This window comes from Balaenoptera acutorostrata, chromosome 16, assembly GCF_949987535.1.
Source record: "Balaenoptera acutorostrata chromosome 16, mBalAcu1.1, whole genome shotgun sequence".
NCBI classification, from domain to species: Eukaryota; Metazoa; Chordata; class Mammalia; order Artiodactyla; family Balaenopteridae; genus Balaenoptera; species Balaenoptera acutorostrata.
Window position 1 is genome coordinate 6,387,696 of NC_080079.1, and position 19,450 is coordinate 6,407,145.

Sequence of the window (19,450 nt, forward strand, 5' to 3'; positions counted from 1 at the left end):
TTTAGTGTGTACACCTTGATGAGCTTGGAGGTAAGTGTACACCTGTGAAACCATCCCCACAGTCCATGCTGTAATCATTTCCGCCATCTCCTAAGTATTCCTCCCACCCTCTTTATTTACTGTGATTTCTGTGTGTGTGATGAGAACACTAAACATAAGATTCACCCTCTTAGCAAATGTTTAAATATACAGTGTTAGTAACTATAAGCACCATGCTGTACAGTAGATCGCTACAATTTATTCATTTTGCACAACTGAAACTTCGTACCCTTTGACTAATACCTCCCCATTGCCCCCAGTCCCTGGCAATGACCATTCTGCTCTCTGCTTCTATGGGTTCAACTTTTTTAGATTCCACGATCATGCAGTGTTTGTCTTTCTGTATCTGACTTATTTCACTCAGCATCATGTCCTCCAGGTTCATCCATGCTGTCACAAATGGCAGGATTTCCTTCTTTCTAAAGGCTGAATAATATTCACTTGTACATATATACTACCATTTTCTTTATTCATTCATCTGTCAGTGGACACTTAGGTCTCCTCTGTGTCTTGGCTCTTGTGAATAATGTTGCAATGAACATGAGAGTTCAGGTATCTCTTTGAGATCCTGATTTCAATTCCTTTGGATATTTACCCAGAAGTTGAACTGGTAATCATATGATAGTTCTATTGTTAATTTTTTGAGGAACCTCCATACTGTTTTTTGCAGTGGCTGTATATATTCTCACCAACAATGTATGAGGGTTTCCTTTTCTCCACATCCTCACTAACACTTATCTTTTTTTTTTTTTGATAACAGCCACCATAATTGGCATGAGGTGATAGCTCATTGTTGTTTTGATTTGTATTTCCCTAATGTGTAGTGAGGTCGTCCATTTGAATGTCCTCTTTGGAGAAATGTCTTAACAGTTCTTTTGCCCATTTTTTAATCTGGTTAAGACAGAGACTTGTGTCCAGTTCAGGGAAATGCCCTATGGGAGGAGTTTGGGAGACTCTCTTAAATGGTTTTTAAAAAAACAGAGAATGGGAAAATAAGAGGTCCAGGACGGGGGCAACTTAGTGCAGAGGTCAATGGCTAAACCTGTTGCTGGTCTTGACTGCTGCAGGGGTTTTGTTTGGTTTGATTTGTCTGCTTCTTTGTTTGTTTGATGAGATGCTGAACGTGTCTGATGAGGAATCAGGTTGAAGAAAGATGGACTTTTTAGTAATAAGAACACCGTCTGGTCCCTGGGAGGAGGCGAGCGTTGCCCATCATGACATTGTCACCTTGGAAGGTGCGCGGAGCCTCCCCAGAGCAGGATGCAGAGAAGGGCAGGGGGCAGAGCTGGGCTTGGGGAAGTTGGCATCCTGGCTGATGTGAGAGGAAGTGCCCAGACAGGACACCGGTGTGGGCAGGAAGGCAGTCCCAGGGTACCACACAGGGCACAGCTTATCTGAAGAGTGGGGACCATTTTCCTGAATTTCTCACATAGTCTTCAACAGATACCACTATGAGAGGATTCGAGAGCCCTCCGAACTTTGGCAGCGCAAACCCCAGGTACATGTTCTCTCTTTCCTTGACCGGAAGATGTGCTAAAAATGGCCATTTCCTGAGCTCTCTGGCTCCACGCCCCTCTGTTCCGGGCACTGTCCTGCTGTGTAAAAAGACCATCAGGTTTTATGCCTCCGTGGCCTCTGCGAGCAGTCTCTGCCTTGCAAACACAGGCATTCGTTGAAGCCAGTGCTTGCTCCAGTAGGGAGCTTTGTGGGGCTGGAAACGTGGTGTAAGACCTCTGCGTTGCTCGTTCTCTCTCTCTCTCTCTCATTGCTTCCTCACGTGAGTCATCATTATTCCTTGGAGCCTGCTTTAACTTGCATTTTCTCACCGGAATTGTGTGGGAGTTGTTCAAGAGAGCAAGCCTCCCCTTCCCCCGCAGCCGGCCAGCCACCCGCTTTGGGGTTGGGTCAGGTGTGGCCCCCAGAGCCAGGCCTCATCTCTGGAGAGGCCGCACGTGCCATGGGCCCGGTAAGCAGCCCTCCAGAAGAGGGAGTGATGAAATGCATGCTTTGCTGTGAGCTGAGGCGGGCTTGTATCAGGCATCAGCCGAGATGCCAGGTGTGATTTCTCGGGACGCTGAACACATCTTCCCTTAACCTGAAAGCCTCGTGCTGTTCCAAGAAAAATGTTCAAAACGCTTGCAGGAGGTGAAAGTGCTGCTTTGCTTCTGTTTCAGGTGCTAAACCTGCCCCCGGGATCTGCTTCGAGAGAGTCAACTCTGCAGGCGACCCTTATGGCAACTGCGGCAAAGACTCCAAGAGCTCCTTCGCCAAGTGCGAGATGAGGTGGGGTCTGCCTCCTGACCGCGCCGTGGCTTTGAACTTCCCAGATCACTTAGGGCTGCTTCCAGACTTTCCCTCTTTGAGCGCTGTCTGTTCTTGCCTTTCCAGAGATGCTAAATGTGGAAAAATCCAGTGTCAAGGAGGTGCCAGCCGACCAGTCATCGGTACAAATGCCGTTTCCATAGAAACGAATATCCCCCTGCAGGAAGGAGGTCGGATTCTGTGCCGTGGGACCCACGTGTACTTGGGCGATGACATGCCGGACCCAGGGCTTGTGCTTGCCGGCACAAAGTGTGCAGATGGAAAAGTAAGACCCATATGCTCGCTTGCATCACAAATGTAAGTCTGGAAGGGGGCCCACTGAGAAACGTCCTGTTGGAGAACTGAGTTACAGGGTTGGTTTGTTTTCCTAAATCCGCTTCTCAGAATGTTGCCTCTGAAATTCCGTTCTTTGCACCTAGAAGAAAAAGTCAATAAATCCTAGATTCTGGTCTGACCATTGAGATGCAGATTTGGGAAAATCAAGCTTGTTTTCTCAGCTCTTTAGTGTTAATAAGTCATGTCTACACTCTGGATGTTATGAGAGTTTCCAGCCAGGAAATTACTCTGGAAGGAAACACAGCAGCATATTATATTGTTTTTGGAAACGTGGTTTGGGTTTTTGGCACGGTGGGGACTTGTTCTCACCTGGACAGAATGGGAAGTCAGATGTAGTTTCAGAGACCCCCATACAGGGACAGGAGAGGCGAAGAGATAGGATAAGCTTAAAGCCAAAGGGTGTTCTTTTGGAGATCAGGGGGAAAGGTAGACTGAGATACTGGGGGTTGGGGGGCGGGCAGTTAGAAATAAAGTCCAAAACGACAAAAAAAATTTTTGAGATTTTTATATTCTGCCACATTGTTTTTTCCCACCAAACTTTCTCATCGGACTGAATGACAGCAAGTTAATAAAACACTTTAGGAAAGAAGATGCTTTCATTAGGCTCCTCCTTTTCAAAATGATTATGAAATCATTCCTAACATGGAGGTCACAGAGCAGAAAGGAAAGGTGCTGAGTCATCTCCTGTAGCAGAGCCCCCAGGACAGGAGTTCCCTCCACTCCGCCCCCTCCCCCTTCCCCCATACACCACAAATGCTTTTATCCTTAAGGAAACAGGATGATAAGTGAAACGTGTTATACATTCTGGGTGTCTCCTGAACCACACCCATTCGCTTATATTCAAGCCTTGACATTAGACTGACACCATTTAAACTGTGGTCTGAACAGCTAAGGCCAGGTGCATCTGAACACTGAAATTCCAAGGACTCAATTTATCAGTGAGCTTTTCCCTTCATGTGCAGGATTCAATGTGCTTTGATCTCCTTCCTGCAGAACACTAGTTCTTTGAAAGCCTTCCTTAGCCTAGCCCGTGGGTTGGGGGAGGGCAGCACCCATATGCTGTGATTCTGCCTGGGGTCCTGCTGTGTTCATTGCAACCCCAGACAATTTCCTTTCTCAGCCGGAATGTGACAGTCCCCTTGGCCAAGATTCCCACCAGCTCTGAGAGCTGCTTGGACCAGCACTTTTTTCACAGGGCGTTAATCTTGCCTTAGATAAACTGCTGGGGTCAGATGGTGAATGTCTCATAGGAAGGTCCTATTTGATTAAAAATGCTTCTGTAATCTAAAAATGAGACTTTTCTCCCTTTGACTCCACTAATTTGTAACATCTTATGGGAGATAAAGAACCTGATCCCTTGAGTCTGGACTATATTATGCACCTTTGAAATAAGACTGAACTCTTTCAACCAGCCCAGTACCATTTAGCAAATTGCTGCCTCTGCAGAGGCTTGAGAAATACAAGGGAAGCGTCTGTTTTACTCGCTGAGCATTTCTGTTGATGGTTTATGTCATCGACGATAGTACTTGTCAGTCGGTATTTTGGAAAATTTCCCGTATTTTAATATCTCCCTTACCAGATTCTCGGATTCTTGGAGTCTTTGAGTCTGCATAGGCCCAGGTGAAGGGCTAGTCTCTTTTGTTCTCTCCTACATCTTTTAATGGAGGGGGGAAATGCTGCAATATGCAGATTTCATTGCAAGCTCTAAACAAAAATCATGAGAAAATCAGTTACCATAATTTCAGGATTGACTAAAACCATATAAAATGCCATGAAGGTAGACGACTTCCATAGTGTCCACATTGATGTGAGTCTTGAAACGGGCTGAGTTTGGAGGCAGGCATCAGGTCCAAGGCAAAGTGCATTATTCATATTAAATGAAAGATGGTCTTCCCCAAGCTTTCCTTTGCTTTCTCTTCTTTATTTTTTTTTAATTTTATTGGAGTATAGTTGATTTACAATGTTCTGTTAGTTTCAGGTGTACAGCAAAGTGAATCAGTTATACATATATCCACTCTTTTTTAGATTCTTTTCCCATATAGGTCATTACAGAGTATTGAGTAGAGTTCCCTGTGCTATACAGTAGGTCCTTATTGTTACCTATTTTATATATAGTAGTGTATATATGTCAGTCCCAATCTCCCAATTTATCTCTCTCCCCCTTACTCCCTGGTAACGATGTTTGTTTTCTACATCTGTGGCTCTATTTCTGTTTTGTAGGTAAGTTCATTTGTACCCTTTTTTTAGATTCCACATATAAACAATATCATATGATATTTGTCTTTCTCTGTCTGACTTACTTCATTCAGTACGACAGTCTCTAGGTTCATCATGTTGCTGCAAATGGCATTATTTCGTTCTTTTTTATGGCTGAGTAACATTCCACTGTATATATGTACCACATCTTCTTTATCCATTCCTCTGTTCTTAAATACACAGATAGATGCATGTGCGTGTGGTTGTAGACAGACTGAGATATTTGCTGTGTTTCCCTCCTCTCCAGATTTGCCTCAATCGTCGGTGTCAGAACATAAGTGTCTTTGGTGTTCACGAATGTGCGGTGCAATGCCACGGCAGAGGGGTAAGTAGGTGAACTGCCCTTGTATAGCCGGCCCACAGCAAGTTCAGCACTAAATCATTCCTTTGTAAAGGATTTTTGGCATCCATAACTTTGTAAAAATATAGCAGTCAGTGTCTCCTCAATATTTTCTTCTGAAGACATTCATTTTCTTTGACCTTTACATAGCGTAAGAAATGGGATTTTTATTTAACAAAGAAAATCAGATTGAGTGATAATTATCTCTTAAATTAACATTCTGGATTTTTTTTAAAAAGGACTTTGTCATCTTCAAAGTAATTTTAACATGAACCTTACTTCATGAAGAGTTTTTCATTAGCGTTTCAAACAGAGCCGCCCCTCCTACAGCCAAGATTCAGAATATGTGTCTGAACTGAAATATTTCCAAAAGGAATTAAAACAAAGAAGACAGAACATACTGACCACATGTTCTTGAAATCACATACAATGGGTGTCAACTAAAGAAGGCTGTTATTTTAGTTCAGAGAATTTTTAGAGGGGGAGGAAGAGGATTCTAATTGCTTAAAACCTTATTTATTTTTTCTGATGGGCTTAATTGTTTCCAGTGGAATCATATTAATCTTGCCTAGCTATGCCAGGGGTTCATTTGTTTTTCTGAAACCTTTTCTACAGATACTGTGCTCCAAATTCTACTTTTAAAATAGACACTCACCAATGATTGTAACATAGAATTATGGAGGTTTGCATAAAATTACTCTTGTGCTGTAACCATAAAGGATTGCAGTGTCACCTCAGATGGGTTTGTTGATGGTGAGTGTAGCTGACTGTCTATATAAAATGGAATCCTTTCATGTCTTCACTGGATCATAGATTTCTTTCTAATGGCTGGAAGAAATGGCCTAGCACAGCCTTATTATTTGGCTGATGAAGGCGTCCAGGCCCCAGTGGGGATAGTGACACGTCCAAGGTTACATGACCAGTTAGTAGCAAGGCTGTGCCGGGGACCCTGGACTCTTCCCTCTCTAACATCCTGGGGTCCCATCCACGCACTGGAGAGGCCATGACTTGGGAACAAGTAAGGACCCCGGTCCTTCCCTCGCGAGGCCGGGCTCACCGGCAGCGCCTCCAAGTGGGGTGTGAGGGCTGTAATCTCTCTGCCACAAGCTGCCAGAAGGGCACATGACTGTGACGTGCATCAGGAGACCAGCGCGGGCAGGACAGTTGCCTGAATCCCAGGGAGTCGTACCTCAGCGGCACCATCTCTGAGGAGACAGGCAAGACACGCAGACTCGAGGCAACATGGGCTATGCTACACGGTAGTTAATTCGGCTTAGCGTCAGCTTCATGGAAACACACTTTCTCACTTATCGCAGGCTTTCCTGGCTGTTGGGCTTCTTGTTGGAAGCATCTGGGGCAGGTGGTTGATTCAGAAAAAAAAGAGTCTGTGAAAGCAGGGAAACATCACAAATGAGAGAAATGCCCGGAACATTTACCGTGTCTTAAAATATAAAAGTGTGTGTTTGGCTTCATCCAGCATCCGTAGCTCGGCCCTGACTTCAGTATACAAATCATCCAACGTGCACCATCTGTGACGTACCGTTTGTTTGTCTAAGCGGAAGGGAAACTTAGACACACAACGAGCAACCTTCCTGTCTTTTGCGGCTTTTCCTGACCATTTTTCAGCTGTTTCGCCCATTCCAAATTTGTCAAAAGTTCTTTTTAGTGACTTGCATTTTTCCAGCGTTCCCAAAGCGTTCAGCCTCATTGTCATAGAAATAATTCTCTCTCGTTTTCACGCTCGTACTCCACTCGTTCCGGTAGTAGTTTGGCAAATTCCATGTGTGACAGCCTCCCCGAGCCTCCCATCTGAAGGTGCCCAGGGTTGTCGGGCCCATGATGCCCAAGGGCATGGATTCCAGGTCCCTGAAGCAGGGTCCCTCCTTACCACTGAGAGGGCTTCTCATCTCGGCCAGATCAGGAGGGTTTCCTGGATTTAAAAAGAGGGACATGCAGATTGAGAAGAAAAAGGGGTTGAAAGGAGTGGGTGAGCCCTAATAGTCTCGATCCTTCTCTCAATAGCTGCTGATGTAACAACAGCACATTATGTAAATCTGCAGCCTCGGGCTCTGGGCTCACCTGTGTGGTGCTGGGTTTAGGGTTTATCCTCACAGCCGCATGTACAGAGTCTGACTGTATTGGTGTGATGGGGGCTCTGACCACAGGGCCTTTGCTTTGCTCTCGGGCTCAATTAGGGCTCAGAGACTTAGCACTGCCCCAGGGGGAGGTGCATCCTAACCCTGCTTCCCTCTTGGTGTCTTTCTCCTCTGCTGCCCGGAAGGTGTGTAACAACAGGAAGAATTGTCACTGCGAGGCCCACTGGGCTCCTCCCTTCTGTGACAAGTTTGGCTTTGGAGGAAGCAAGGACAGCGGCCCCACCCGGCAAGCAGGTTAGTGGTGACGGCGCGTCCCAGGGAGTGGGCTGAGCTCCTGGGGGCAGCGGGAAGCCAGGCCCTTGGGGGATCCTTGCAAGCAAGGCTGAGGGCTCACCAGCCGTCGGGCGGGTGCACAGCCGGAAACCCAGTGAGGACCCCACGCAGACCTCACACAGCCCGCGGCCTCTCCGTTTCCAGACCCTCCCTAGTCCTTGCCTGATCTTTGCAGAGACTCCTCGCTCTGCTTTACTCAGAGGCTGAGTTTGCCGGGTCTTAGCCTGTGACATTTTCTTAGCTAAGGTCATTCTACCACAGACTGCCAAGTTGGGTATGAACTTCATTGTTGGATCAAAGGATTTTGTCAAGGCCAGCCTCTGTGTACCAGGGCTAAGAGGTGTGCAGTCAAATGCCTTTTCAAGCTCTTGCTAGAAAGACACCCTCCTTTTCATAAAGGGACCGGTCCTGGCAGTAGCAGTAGAGATAGCAGCAGTTTCTCTTTGCTGAGCGGCTGTTACCTGCCGTGCTTCACGTTTTATGTGCATTAGCTCATCGAATCCTTACAAAAGTTGGCAGTATTCTTCTTTCCTTACAAGGGACCCGAGGCTCAGGGAAGTTAAGTAACTTTCACAGAGTCACACAGCTAAGACTGAGGCACAGTCTACCCGTGAAGAAGCCCCTAAGGGTGGCTGTGCTGGGACTGTCGGTCCTTTCCTCCTCAAAGACGTGGAGAGGTGGTCTCCTAGTGCAGGACTGTCTTCTCTGAGCTCTTGTCAGCCAGTTAAGGGGCAGGCCTGAGTGATGCCCACCTTAAAGCGAAAGAAGCGAGGCCAGTGGTGCAGAGAGCCCACCGCGAGCCGGGGGTGGGGGGGTGTGGGCAGGCAGGAATGTCCCGAGCACACTTGTGCTGCCCCTTGTGCGGTGCCCACCTGAGCCCCTGGACGCTCGGACGGTGGCTAACGCCGCTGCGGAGGACGTCCTACGTCCCGAGTCCCGCTGTGACTGGCAGGGTTGAATCTGTGGCTTGGCCACTGTTTCCATGACAACAGACACAACACTGCTCTACAGGACCGGGCAGGGGGCACAGGGCCAGGAGGGAGAGACCCTCTGGGCAACCACATCTGGAGAAACAGTGCTGTGAGGACGGGAGGTGAGCTCCCGGTCATCCTTCTGCTGCAAGATGGTCGTGTCTCGACGCTGCTCCCGAGACCGCCCCGGGCTCCGGCCCCGCAGCAAGTGGGAAAAGGGCGCCAAGGTCTCTTTCCTCTTAGCACACATCCATCCCAGGGGGTAATAAGCCAGGCCTGGCCCAGCGTCCCCGCCTTGATGGCTGGCCTCCTGCTGCAACTTAGTCAGTTTTCTAATTGGCCATTAAGAGTTTATTGTTAGAAAATAGCAGCATTTTAGTTTTTAATGCATCGGGGACCCTGCCACCTGTTCCATCCTCCGCGTTCAAGTGAGCCAGATGGCATTCGAGGAATTGGACAGGATGGCGGGAGACAGGCCACATGCTCTGGGTCCCTGTTAGGTGCGGACACCAGGGGGACTCAGGTTTGGGGGTTTCCTAAACTTTGGGGGAACCCACAGAGTTGCCAATTCTTCGTTGTACCAAGTAAGAATATTTTTAAAATGGAAACAACTGAAGAGCCGGACTCACCCACCATTGCCGTCGTATCATAAAAGAAAGTAAGTTTACACACCTCCCCCCAAAACACCTACAAAAAAGGGGCCACGAGAAGCCGGCTGATGGCTGCACGGGGCATAGCTGTGCCCTGGGCCTCACTGCCCGCCTGCCCGCCCGCCCGCCCGCCCGACTGGGGCTCAGAAGTTCATGATGCAAGTATTTCTCCAGCATCTGCCATGCGCCAGCCGCTCCTCCGGGCCCTGGGAGACACTCAGCGGGCACAGCACGGACGAGAAGCTGTGATGGGCGGGGTGATGTGAGATTCAGGAAGGTGGGCCACGGGACGGTGGGGACATGGGGGGCAGGCTCAGTGGGACACGGTGCCTGCACTGGATGTGGGGATGGCACTGCCTGGGGCTCTGGCTTGAGCAGCTCCTGGAGACAGGCAGCCTGGGGGGCAGGGGGGGCAACCTCAGCGGGCGGCCCTGTCGGTGTTTGATAACTCATCCGTTTAAGACTTCGGAAGTTGGAAGTGCGGAACTAGAAAGTATGGCTGAAGCCTCTTGCTGCTTGCTTTTTAATGAGCTGTGTTAAGAGACAACAGAATCCTAACCAGAGGCACCTGTGACTGCCAGCTCACAGCCTCGAAAGAGGGACCTTTGGGCCAGGAAACCAGAGCAAGGCTTTTCCAGTAACACAAGTGAATCAAGACGGTCCTGTGTTGATCGTCTGCCTTAGACTCAGACACATCCCTCTCAGGACTTGTCAGCTGGGGACGAAGTCCAGAAACAGGGTATGAGGGCTTTCTCCCCCCCGGGTGGGGGCTGCTACTGCCCTGGTTCCCAGCCAGCCGAATGTCCCGGTCGGAGGTGGGGTGGGAGAGCCCTGGTGACAGAAGCCACCTCCACAGCCGTCACCAGCAGCCCGAAAGGACTGCAGGGCACCTACCAGGGGACGCACAGACGGATGGCTGCCGGCGGGAGAACAGAGGCAAATGAATTGAGACCTGTGCTCTCAAGGAGTTCACCGCCCTGGTGAAACTGCAAACACAGGTCCTCCAAATCCCGACATTTAGAGCCCTCCGCAGTTAGCAACCAACGGGATGGTTTGATTTTCCCTTCCTTTCCACACCCTTGAGGAGTCTTCGTGTCTCTGCACTAAACAGAATGGGATCATATCACAGAAAGGGGGGATGTTTCCTTAGATAAAATAAACAGCATCCTCCCAGAGAAAGGGGTTTGCCCCCCCTCACAGGCTGCGTTTTTAAGTCCCTAACATAACGAAACAGAACCCAAGGGCATTTAAACTGAGTTTGCTTTTTCACCTTCTAATTGGATGATACCCAGAAGTAAGGTCTTGGTCTAAAAAAAATACAAAAAAACAAAAAACAGACGCCAACAACAAAGAATGAGAGAAGGAAAGAGCCTGCAGGAGCATATTTGTAATGGGGGCTGGGAAGATTTCAGTTTGGGGACCACTTTAATTCTGATGGGATTCTAGTGACAGCTCCCTGTTACTTTCGCCACCATTCCCCTGCTGTTGTCATGCCTGGGGGGCCCGTGTCACCAGGGATATGGTCCCACTGGCCAGACTGTATTCCCATTTAGCAAGTTCCAGACTTGTCAGAAATGAATAATGGCAGGGCAGATTGCACCTCAGACATGACCTTTGAAGTGAGACTAATTTATCAGTACACCATTCAGGGATTTACTCACTCCATTTCTGTTCCTTCCTTCAAAGTTCATTTTGCCGTAAATGTCACAGTTTGATACTCCCCATATTTTAGTTATATGCCTTCTTCTCTGAGTCAAATGTGCTTTGTTTCAGATAACCAAGGTTTAACGATAGGAATTCTGGTGACCATCCTGTGTCTTCTTGCTGCTGGATTTGTGGTTTATCTCAAAAGGAAGACATTGATACGACTGCTGTTTACAGATAAAAAAACCACCATTGAAAAGCTAAGGTACCCTGGGTCATCTTTTCAAGAAATGGCATTTGAAAGAATGTGCAATGGGCTGCTTCTCACTGTGTTTCCTTAGCAAAGAAGAGGTCAGATTTTCTGTTGGTTTGGTGTGTTAACATTTCTGCCAGACCAGCTGCCCCCTTCACTTCCCCTTCAAACTATTTGCAATTTATTACATAAATAAGCAGGGTGTTGATGAATTCCACTGGTGTATTTTTCCCACCCTTACATTGGTACTTTTTACAAGATGGAATGATATTAAAACATTTTTATCAGATGGGGTAGCTTTCGATCCAAATATATTCCGAGACATCGTTGCTAAAATGCCAGCTTTATGCAAAATGTCTCCCAGGTGTCCCAAGCTGTGTGTCGTTGGATTGCAAGAACTAATTTAACAGAATAATGGCTTAGGGGGAAAAAACTCAATATTTATGTTTTAATCTTGTAAGAGTATTAGATAACTTTTCTCATGCATGTTTACCACACTAAAAGAAGTGAATTGCATTTTGAGTGTCACTGTGAACAAAATAGAAAAAGTCAAGTCAAGCAGAGGGGACAGCGCCCTCGGCAAGCGTGTCTGGGATTGCATTGCAGGTGTGTGCGCCCCTCCCGGCCGTCCAGTGGCTCCCAGCCTAGTCCGGCTCACCTCACCCACCTCAGCAAAGGGCCGATGAGGAAGCCGCCATCTTCCAGCACACCTAAGGTGAGTTTTGAACAAATATAAGAAGCGAGCAAGCGCATGAAGACGCGGGTTTTTCAATAAGAGCTTGAGCAGGACTAGACCCCGCAGCCTCTTGCTGTGGAACGCTGGGTCAGCACCCTAGGGGCAACACAGTGCCAGGTGCCACTGAGGCCATGTGCCCTGCAGGACATGCTCCGTGGTCATCATCCCCCCGGTCACCCAGGTGGCCACATTCCTAGGAGGCCCCCTGGGTATGCTGACCAGGCAGGGTCCTGATGCTGGACCCCTTCTGTGATTTGAGAATGCCACTGTGTGGGTTTGGGAGAGCTTCTATGGCCCGCTGCTACTCCCAGGGTATTTCTGAGAGTTACACTGAACCCTGGTCGGGCCCATTTTGCTGCAGCCCTGGGCTGTAGGAGCTCTGTCCAACCTATGGCTCCAAAGAGCTGGATCCTCCAACCAAAGTACCTCATGGTTCCCTACTGTCCCTTCACTTTCCTGCTACCTTGGTGAATTAGGACTAGTGTTCACTCTGATATTTAGGTTCCCCCACCAAGTGTTTTTGATGTACCTGTAAGAATTCTTGAATATTGAACTCATTCAACAAGAGTCCAGATTGTAGCAGGGAAAGGTGTTGGTGTCAGGGAATGACAAATGATTTTTAAAATCATCATCAGGTATTCAGTAAGCAAAAAACAACCACCACAACAACAAAAAACTGTTTTATCTCCCTTGATCCAAAAAGTGTAGAAGGTTGGGTTGCAAAGAGTAGACAGCCGTTCCTAATGAGCATTGTCACCTTTCACCCCTACCCGTGGGAGACAGGTAAAACAGCTTCATTTGCAAGAGCCAAAGATGCAGTTTTATTTTGAAGAGCCAAAAACCAGAAATTACCCAAATATCAATCAACGGGTAAAAGGGTAAACGCACTTTGGTATATTTACACAGTGGGATGCTTCTCAGAATTAGAAAAAATGAACTATTGATACACACTACATCTTGGATAAATCTCAAAGTCATTATGATGAGTGAAAGAAGCCAGACCAAAAATGATGATTTCATTTATATAAAATTCTGGAAAATGCAAAGCAATTTATAGTGACAGAAATCGGATCAATAGTTGCTGGGAGAAGGAGAAGGGGGGCGGTGGGAGGGAAGGATGACGGGGTGGTGGATATGTTCATCGCTTTACTTACTGTGATGGTTTCATGGGTGTGAATCTATGTCAAAATTTACCAAATTGTACATTTTAAATATATGCAATTAATAGTCAATGAGACCTCAATAAAGCTATTTATAGAAAGAAAGGAAGAAAAGAGGGAGGCAGGGAGGGGCAGGGGGCATGAGACCCACGCTGCATCCGTTCTCATCTGTCGCTAAAAACAAGGCCACCAGGCAGGAGATGGTCCTCCAGACCCAGACCCTCACCTCCGCCCCGATGCTCCTTCCCCAGGAGTCTTCCTCAGTTCTCATCGAGCCTTGTGTACACTGAACTACGCCTCATTTTCACAAGCCCTTTGGAATTTCCTTAAGATCTGGTCTGTGTCTTCATACGTGTTGGTGCTTCCTGAGGTTGCCTTGCACCTACTTGTTAACGAATTAAACCAGTTTTTAAACATTTAGATAGAAAGCGATCCCACTATTCCAGGTTTGGGGGTGGGGGAGGGTGGTTTGTTAGAATTCTGAAGCTGACATCAATAATAATAGATTCCCTCTGCTGTAATTCGTTGATTTCTTTTCCTCCTCCACCTGCCCTCCCCCTGCAGCTAGAGCAGATGAGTTTGCACTGCTTGTCCCTCCAAGGATTACACAGTAATGACCACATCATGGCTCTTTGCTCTGACCCCGCAGGACAATCCCAGGAGATTGCCGCAGTGTCAGCACGTGGACATCAGCAGACCCCTCAGAGCCCTTGACGCCCCTCTGCCCAGTTCTCCTCAGCGAGGACTCCCGCCCCTGCACCCGGCTCCTCGTGTGCCCTGCGTCCCTGCCAGACCCCTGCCGGCCAACCCTGCACTCAGACAGGCCCAGGTACGCCCTCAGCTGTTAATTTGGTGGAGGTCATTTGGATCCAGACTCTGCTACTTGCTAAAGTCTGAACTTGGGCGAGTTGCTTAAGTTCTCAGCACCTGTATAAAATGGAGATAATTCAGCTCCTGAGATGGATAAACAAGATCATCCAGGTAAAGCATTTAGTACAGTACTTGGTGTCTAGTTATGGTGCAATATATTTTAGTTATTATTAGGAATATTTTTATCTTTTCTATTCAGAATAGTGAGGGTGCCTATTCAACTTGTCATCTAGACCATGACACTTTTGAGAATGACAGGTGGCACTGTGAATAATTAGGCCTGGGCAATTAAACAGAGATGATCACTTTAGGAATGATAATGGGCATACTTTCTTACCTTTTTCACCTTCAAAAATTATTTACAAAAATGTTACCACCGATTTAGTTTCTCCATACCAGATGCAAGAGTGTATAAGATACTTTGTGTATATGATCTCATTTTTATGCTGTTTTTGGAAGTAACAGTTTGTTTGTTATAACATGAACAGCAGGAAACTGGAGGTGGGGAAAAAGGTAAAAGCAACCAAATGAAAAGCACAAAGATATAATCGCTGGTCATTTTTCATTGCTATCAATGTTATATTTTCTTGTATCAATTTTTGTATACTTATAATTAAATGTCTATTTGACATAATTTAGATTATTCTATATGTACAGTGCTTTATATATATACTCCTTCTTTGCCTTAAAGTCATCCCCATTTACCATGGCATTAAAAATTGTTTAAAATGTTATTTTATCGACAGCACTGTATGTGTATATAGAATACTTTTTTAAGTGCTTGCCAATTAGTGGGCATGTTTGGATGCCTCCAATTTTTGCTATTATAAATAGCTCTCTTATGAAGGTCTAGATAGATAAATTTTGGACCACTTTAATTATTCCCTTGGAGAGATTCCTAAGAGTGAAAATACTGGGTTGAAAAATGGTATAACCATTTTAAGCATCTTAATGTATAAATTAAACATTTTTTCAGGATGGATACACACTTACATTCCCATACTAGTACAGAGCATACTAGTACTAAGTATTAACATTTCAAAGCTTTGCACATTTGATACATAAAACAAAATATCTTTTTCTGTGTAGTAGTTCTATAAATTACTGAAAGGGATGTTGAAGTTTCCAACTATAAATGTGTCTCTTCTCGGCCATCAGTTTTTACTTCATGTGTTTTGAAGCTCTGTTGTTCGTGGTACAAAACAATTAGGATTATTGTGTCTTCTTGATGAATTGACCCTTTTATCATTATGTAATGTCCTTCTTTAGCTCGGATGACTTTGTTCTAAAATCTACTTTATCTCACATTAATACATTCACCTCAGTTTTCTTTTGATTAGGGTTTGCAAGGTATGTGTTTTTCCATCTTTTTACTTTTAATCTACCTATGTCACTTTACTTGAAATAAGTTTCTCAGAGACAACATATAATTGGGTTGTGTATTTCTTCATCTGTTCTGTCAGTCACTGTCTTTCAACTGATGTGTATAGACCATTTACTTTTATTTTTTATTTTTTATTTTTTCAAACATCTTTATTGAAGTATAATTGCCTTACAATAGTGTGTTAGCATCTGCTTTATAACAAAGTGAATCAGTTATACATATACAATATGTTCCCATTTCTCTTCCCTCTTGCATCTCCCTCCCTCCCACCCTCCCCATCCCACCCCTCTAGGTGGTCACAAAGCACCGAGCTGATCTCCCTGTGCTATGCGGCTGCTTCCCACTAGCTATCTATTTTACATTTGGTAGTGTATATATGTCCATGACACTCTCTTACCCTGTCACATCTCACCCCACCCCCTCCCCATATCCTCAAGTCCATTCTCTAGTAGGTCTGTGTCTTTATTCCCGTCTTGCCACTAGGTTCTTCATGGCCTTTTTTTTTTTTTTTTCCCCTTAGATTCCATATATATGTGTTAGCATACTGTATTTGTTTTTCTCTTTCTGACTTACTTCACTCTGTATGACAGACTCTAACTCCATCCACCTCATTACAAATACCTCCATTTCGTTTCTTTTTATGGCTGAGTAATATTCCATTGTGTATATATGTGCCACATCTTCTTTATCCATTCATCTGTCGATGGACATTTAGGTTGCTTCCATGTCCTGGCTATTGTAAATAGAGCTGCAATGAACATTTTGGTACATGACTCTTTTTGACCTATGGTTTTCTCAGGGTATATGCCCAGTAGTGGGATTGCTGGGTCGTATGGTAGTTCTATTTGTAGTTTTTTAAGGAACCTCCATACTGTTCTCCATAGTGGCTGTATCAATTTACATTCCCACCAACAGTGCAAGAGTGTTCCCTTTCCTCCACACCCTCTCCAGCATTTATTGTTTCTAGATTTTTTGATGATGGCCATTCTGACCGGTGTGAGATGATATCTCATTGTAGTTTTGATTTGCATTTCTCTAATGATTAATGATGTTGAGCATTCTTTCATGTGTCTGTAGGCCATCTGTATATCTTCTTTGGAGAAATGTCTATTTAGATCTTCTGCCCATTTTTGGATTGGGTTGTTCGTTTTTTTGTTATTGAGCTGCATGAGCTGCTTGTAAATCTTGGAGATTAATCCTTTGTCAGTTGCTTCATTTGCAAATATTTTCTCCCATTCTGAGGGTTGTCTTTTGGTCTTGTTTATGGTTTCCTTTGCTGTGCAAAAGCTTTTCAGTTTCATTAGGTCCCATTTGTTTATTTGTGTTCTTATTTCCATTTCTCTGGGAGCTGGGTCAAAAAGAATCTTGCTGTGATGTATGTCATAGAGTGTTCTGCCTATGTTTTCCTCTAAGAGTTTGATAGTGTCTGCCCTTACACTTAGGTCTTTAATCCATTTTGAGTTTATTTTTGTGCATGGTGTCAGGGAGTGTTCTAATTTCATACTTTTACATGTTCCTGTCCAATTTTCCCAGCACCACTTATTGAAGAGGCTGTCTTTTCTCCACTGTATATGCTTGCCTCCTTTATCAAAGATAAGTTGACCATATGTGTGTGGGTTTATCTCTGGGCTTTCTATCCTGTTCCATTGATCTATATTTCTGTTTTTGTGCCAATACCAAACTGTCTTGATTACTGAAGCTTTGTAATATAGTCTGAAGTCAGGGAGCCTGATTCCCCCAGCTCCATTTTTCGTTCTCAAGATTGCTTTGGCTATTCGGGGTCTTTTGTGTTTCCATACAAATTGTGAAATTTTTTGTTCTAGTTCTGTGAAAAATGCCAGTGGTAGTTTGATAGGGATTGCATTGAATCTGTAGATTGCTTTGGGTAGTAGAGACATTTTCACAATGTTGATTCTTCCAATCCAGGAACATGGTATATCTCTCCATCTATTTGTATCATCTTTAATTTCTTTCATCAGTGTCTTATAATTTTCTGCATACAGGTCTTTTGTCTCCTTAGGTAGGTTTATTCCTAGATATTTTATTCTTTTTGTTGCAATGGTAAATGGGAGTGTTTTCTTAATTTCACTTTCAGATTTTTCGTCATTAGTGTATAGAAATGCAAGAGATTTCTGTGCATTAATTTTGTATCCTGCTACTTTACCAAATTCATTGATTAGCTCTAGGAGTTTTCTGGTAGCATCTTTAGGATTCTCTATGTACAGTATCATGTCATCTGCAAATAGTGACAGCTTTACTTCTTCTTTTCCGATTTGGATTCCTTTTATTTCTTTGTCTTCTCTGATTGCTGTGGCTAGGACTTCCAGAACTATGTTGAATAATAGTGGTGAGAGTGGGCAACCTTGTCTTGTTCCTGATCTTAGTGGAAATGGTTTCAGTTTTTCACCATTGAGGACAATGTTGGCTGTGGGTTTGTCATATATGGCCTTTATTATGTTGAGGAAAGTTCCCTCTATGCCTACTTTCTGCAGGGCTTTTATCCTAAATGGGTGTTGAATTTTGTCAAAAGCTTTCTCTGCATCTATTGAGATGATCATATGGTTTTTCTCCTTCAATTTGTTAATATGGTGTATCACATTGATTGATTTGCGTATATTGAAGAATCCTTGCATTCCTGGGATAAACCCCACTTGATCATGGTGTATGATCCTTTTAATGTGCTGTTGGATTCTGTTTGCTAGTATTTTGTCGAGGATTTTTGCATCTATGTTCATCAGTGATATTGGCCTGTAGTTTTCTTTCTTTGTGACATCTTTGTCTGGTTTTGGTATCAGGGTGATGGTGGCCTCGTAGAATGAGTTTGGGAGTGTTCCTCCCTCTGCAATATTTTGGAAGAGTTTGAGAAGGATAGGTGTTAGCTCTTCTCTAAATGTTTGATAGAATTCGCCTGTGAAGCCATCTGGTCCTGGGCTTTTGTTTGTTGGAAGGTTTTTAATCACAGTTTCAATTTCAGTGCTTGTGATTGGTCTGTTCATATTTTCTATTTCTTCCTGGTTCAGTCTCGGCAGGTTGTGCATTTCTAAGAATCTGTCCATTTCTTCCAGGTTGTCCATTTTATTGGCATAGAGTTGCTTGTAGTAATCTCTCATGATCTTTTGTATTTCTGCAGTGTCAGTGGTTACTTCTCCTTTTTCATTTCTAATTCTATTGATCTGAGTCTTCTCCCTTTTTCTCTTGATGAGTCTGGCTAATGGTTTATCAATTTTGTTTATCTTCTCAAAGAACCAGCTTTTAGTTTCATTGATTTTTGCTATTGTTTCCTTCATTTCTTTTTCATTTATTTCTGACCTGATCTTTATAATTTCTTTCCTTCTGCTGGCTTTGGGGTTTTTTTGTTCTTCTTTCTCTAATTGCTTTAGGTGCAAGGTTAGGTTGTTTATTCGAGATGTTGCCTGTTTCTTGAGGTAGGCTTGTATTGCTATAAACTTCCCTCTTAGCACTGCTTTTGCTGCGTCCCATAGGTTTTGGGTCGTCGTGTCTCCATTGTCATTTGTTTCTAGGTATTTTTTGATTTCCCCTTTGATTTCTTCAGTAATCACTTCGTTATTAAGTAATGTATTGTGTAGCCTCCATGTGTTTGTATTTTTTACAGATCTTTTCCTGTAATTGATATCTAGTCTCATAGCGTTGTGGTCGGAAAAGATACTTGATACGATTTCAATTTTCTTAAATTTACCAAGGCTTGATTTGTGACCCAAGATATGATCTATCCTGGAGAATGTTCCATGAGCACTTGAGAAAAATGTGTATTCTGTTGTTTTTGGGTGGAATGTCCTATAAATATCAATTACGTCCATATTGTTTAATGTATCATTTAAAGCTTGTGTTTCCTTATTTATTTTCATTTTGGATGATCTGTCCATTGGTGAAAGTGGGGTGTTAAAGTCCCCTACTATGATTGTGTTGCTGTCAATTTCCCCTTTCATGGCTGTTAGTATTTGCCTTATGTATTGAGGTGCTCCTATGTTGGGTGCATAAATATTTACAATTGTTATACCTTCCTCTTGGATCGATCCCTTGATCATTATATAGTGTCCTT

At 44.5% G+C, this 19,450-nt stretch overlaps 1 protein-coding gene across 2 annotated transcripts in view; it reads left to right on the forward strand.

Annotated features, from left to right (window-relative positions):
* ADAM12 (ADAM metallopeptidase domain 12) overlaps window positions 1–19,450 on the forward strand; it is a 402,635-nt gene that overhangs the window by 343,940 nt on the left and 39,245 nt on the right. For both annotated transcript variants that reach the window (XM_057530791.1, XM_057530792.1), the window contains exons 15-21: window positions 2,214–2,322; window positions 2,428–2,626; window positions 5,201–5,278; window positions 7,575–7,683; window positions 11,117–11,252; window positions 11,847–11,955; window positions 13,786–13,965. In XM_057530791.1, coding sequence (XP_057386774.1) covers window positions 2,214–2,322; window positions 2,428–2,626; window positions 5,201–5,278; window positions 7,575–7,683; window positions 11,117–11,252; window positions 11,847–11,955; window positions 13,786–13,965 — 920 coding nt within the window. The remainder of the gene's footprint in view (window positions 1–2,213; window positions 2,323–2,427; window positions 2,627–5,200; window positions 5,279–7,574; window positions 7,684–11,116; window positions 11,253–11,846; window positions 11,956–13,785; window positions 13,966–19,450) is intronic.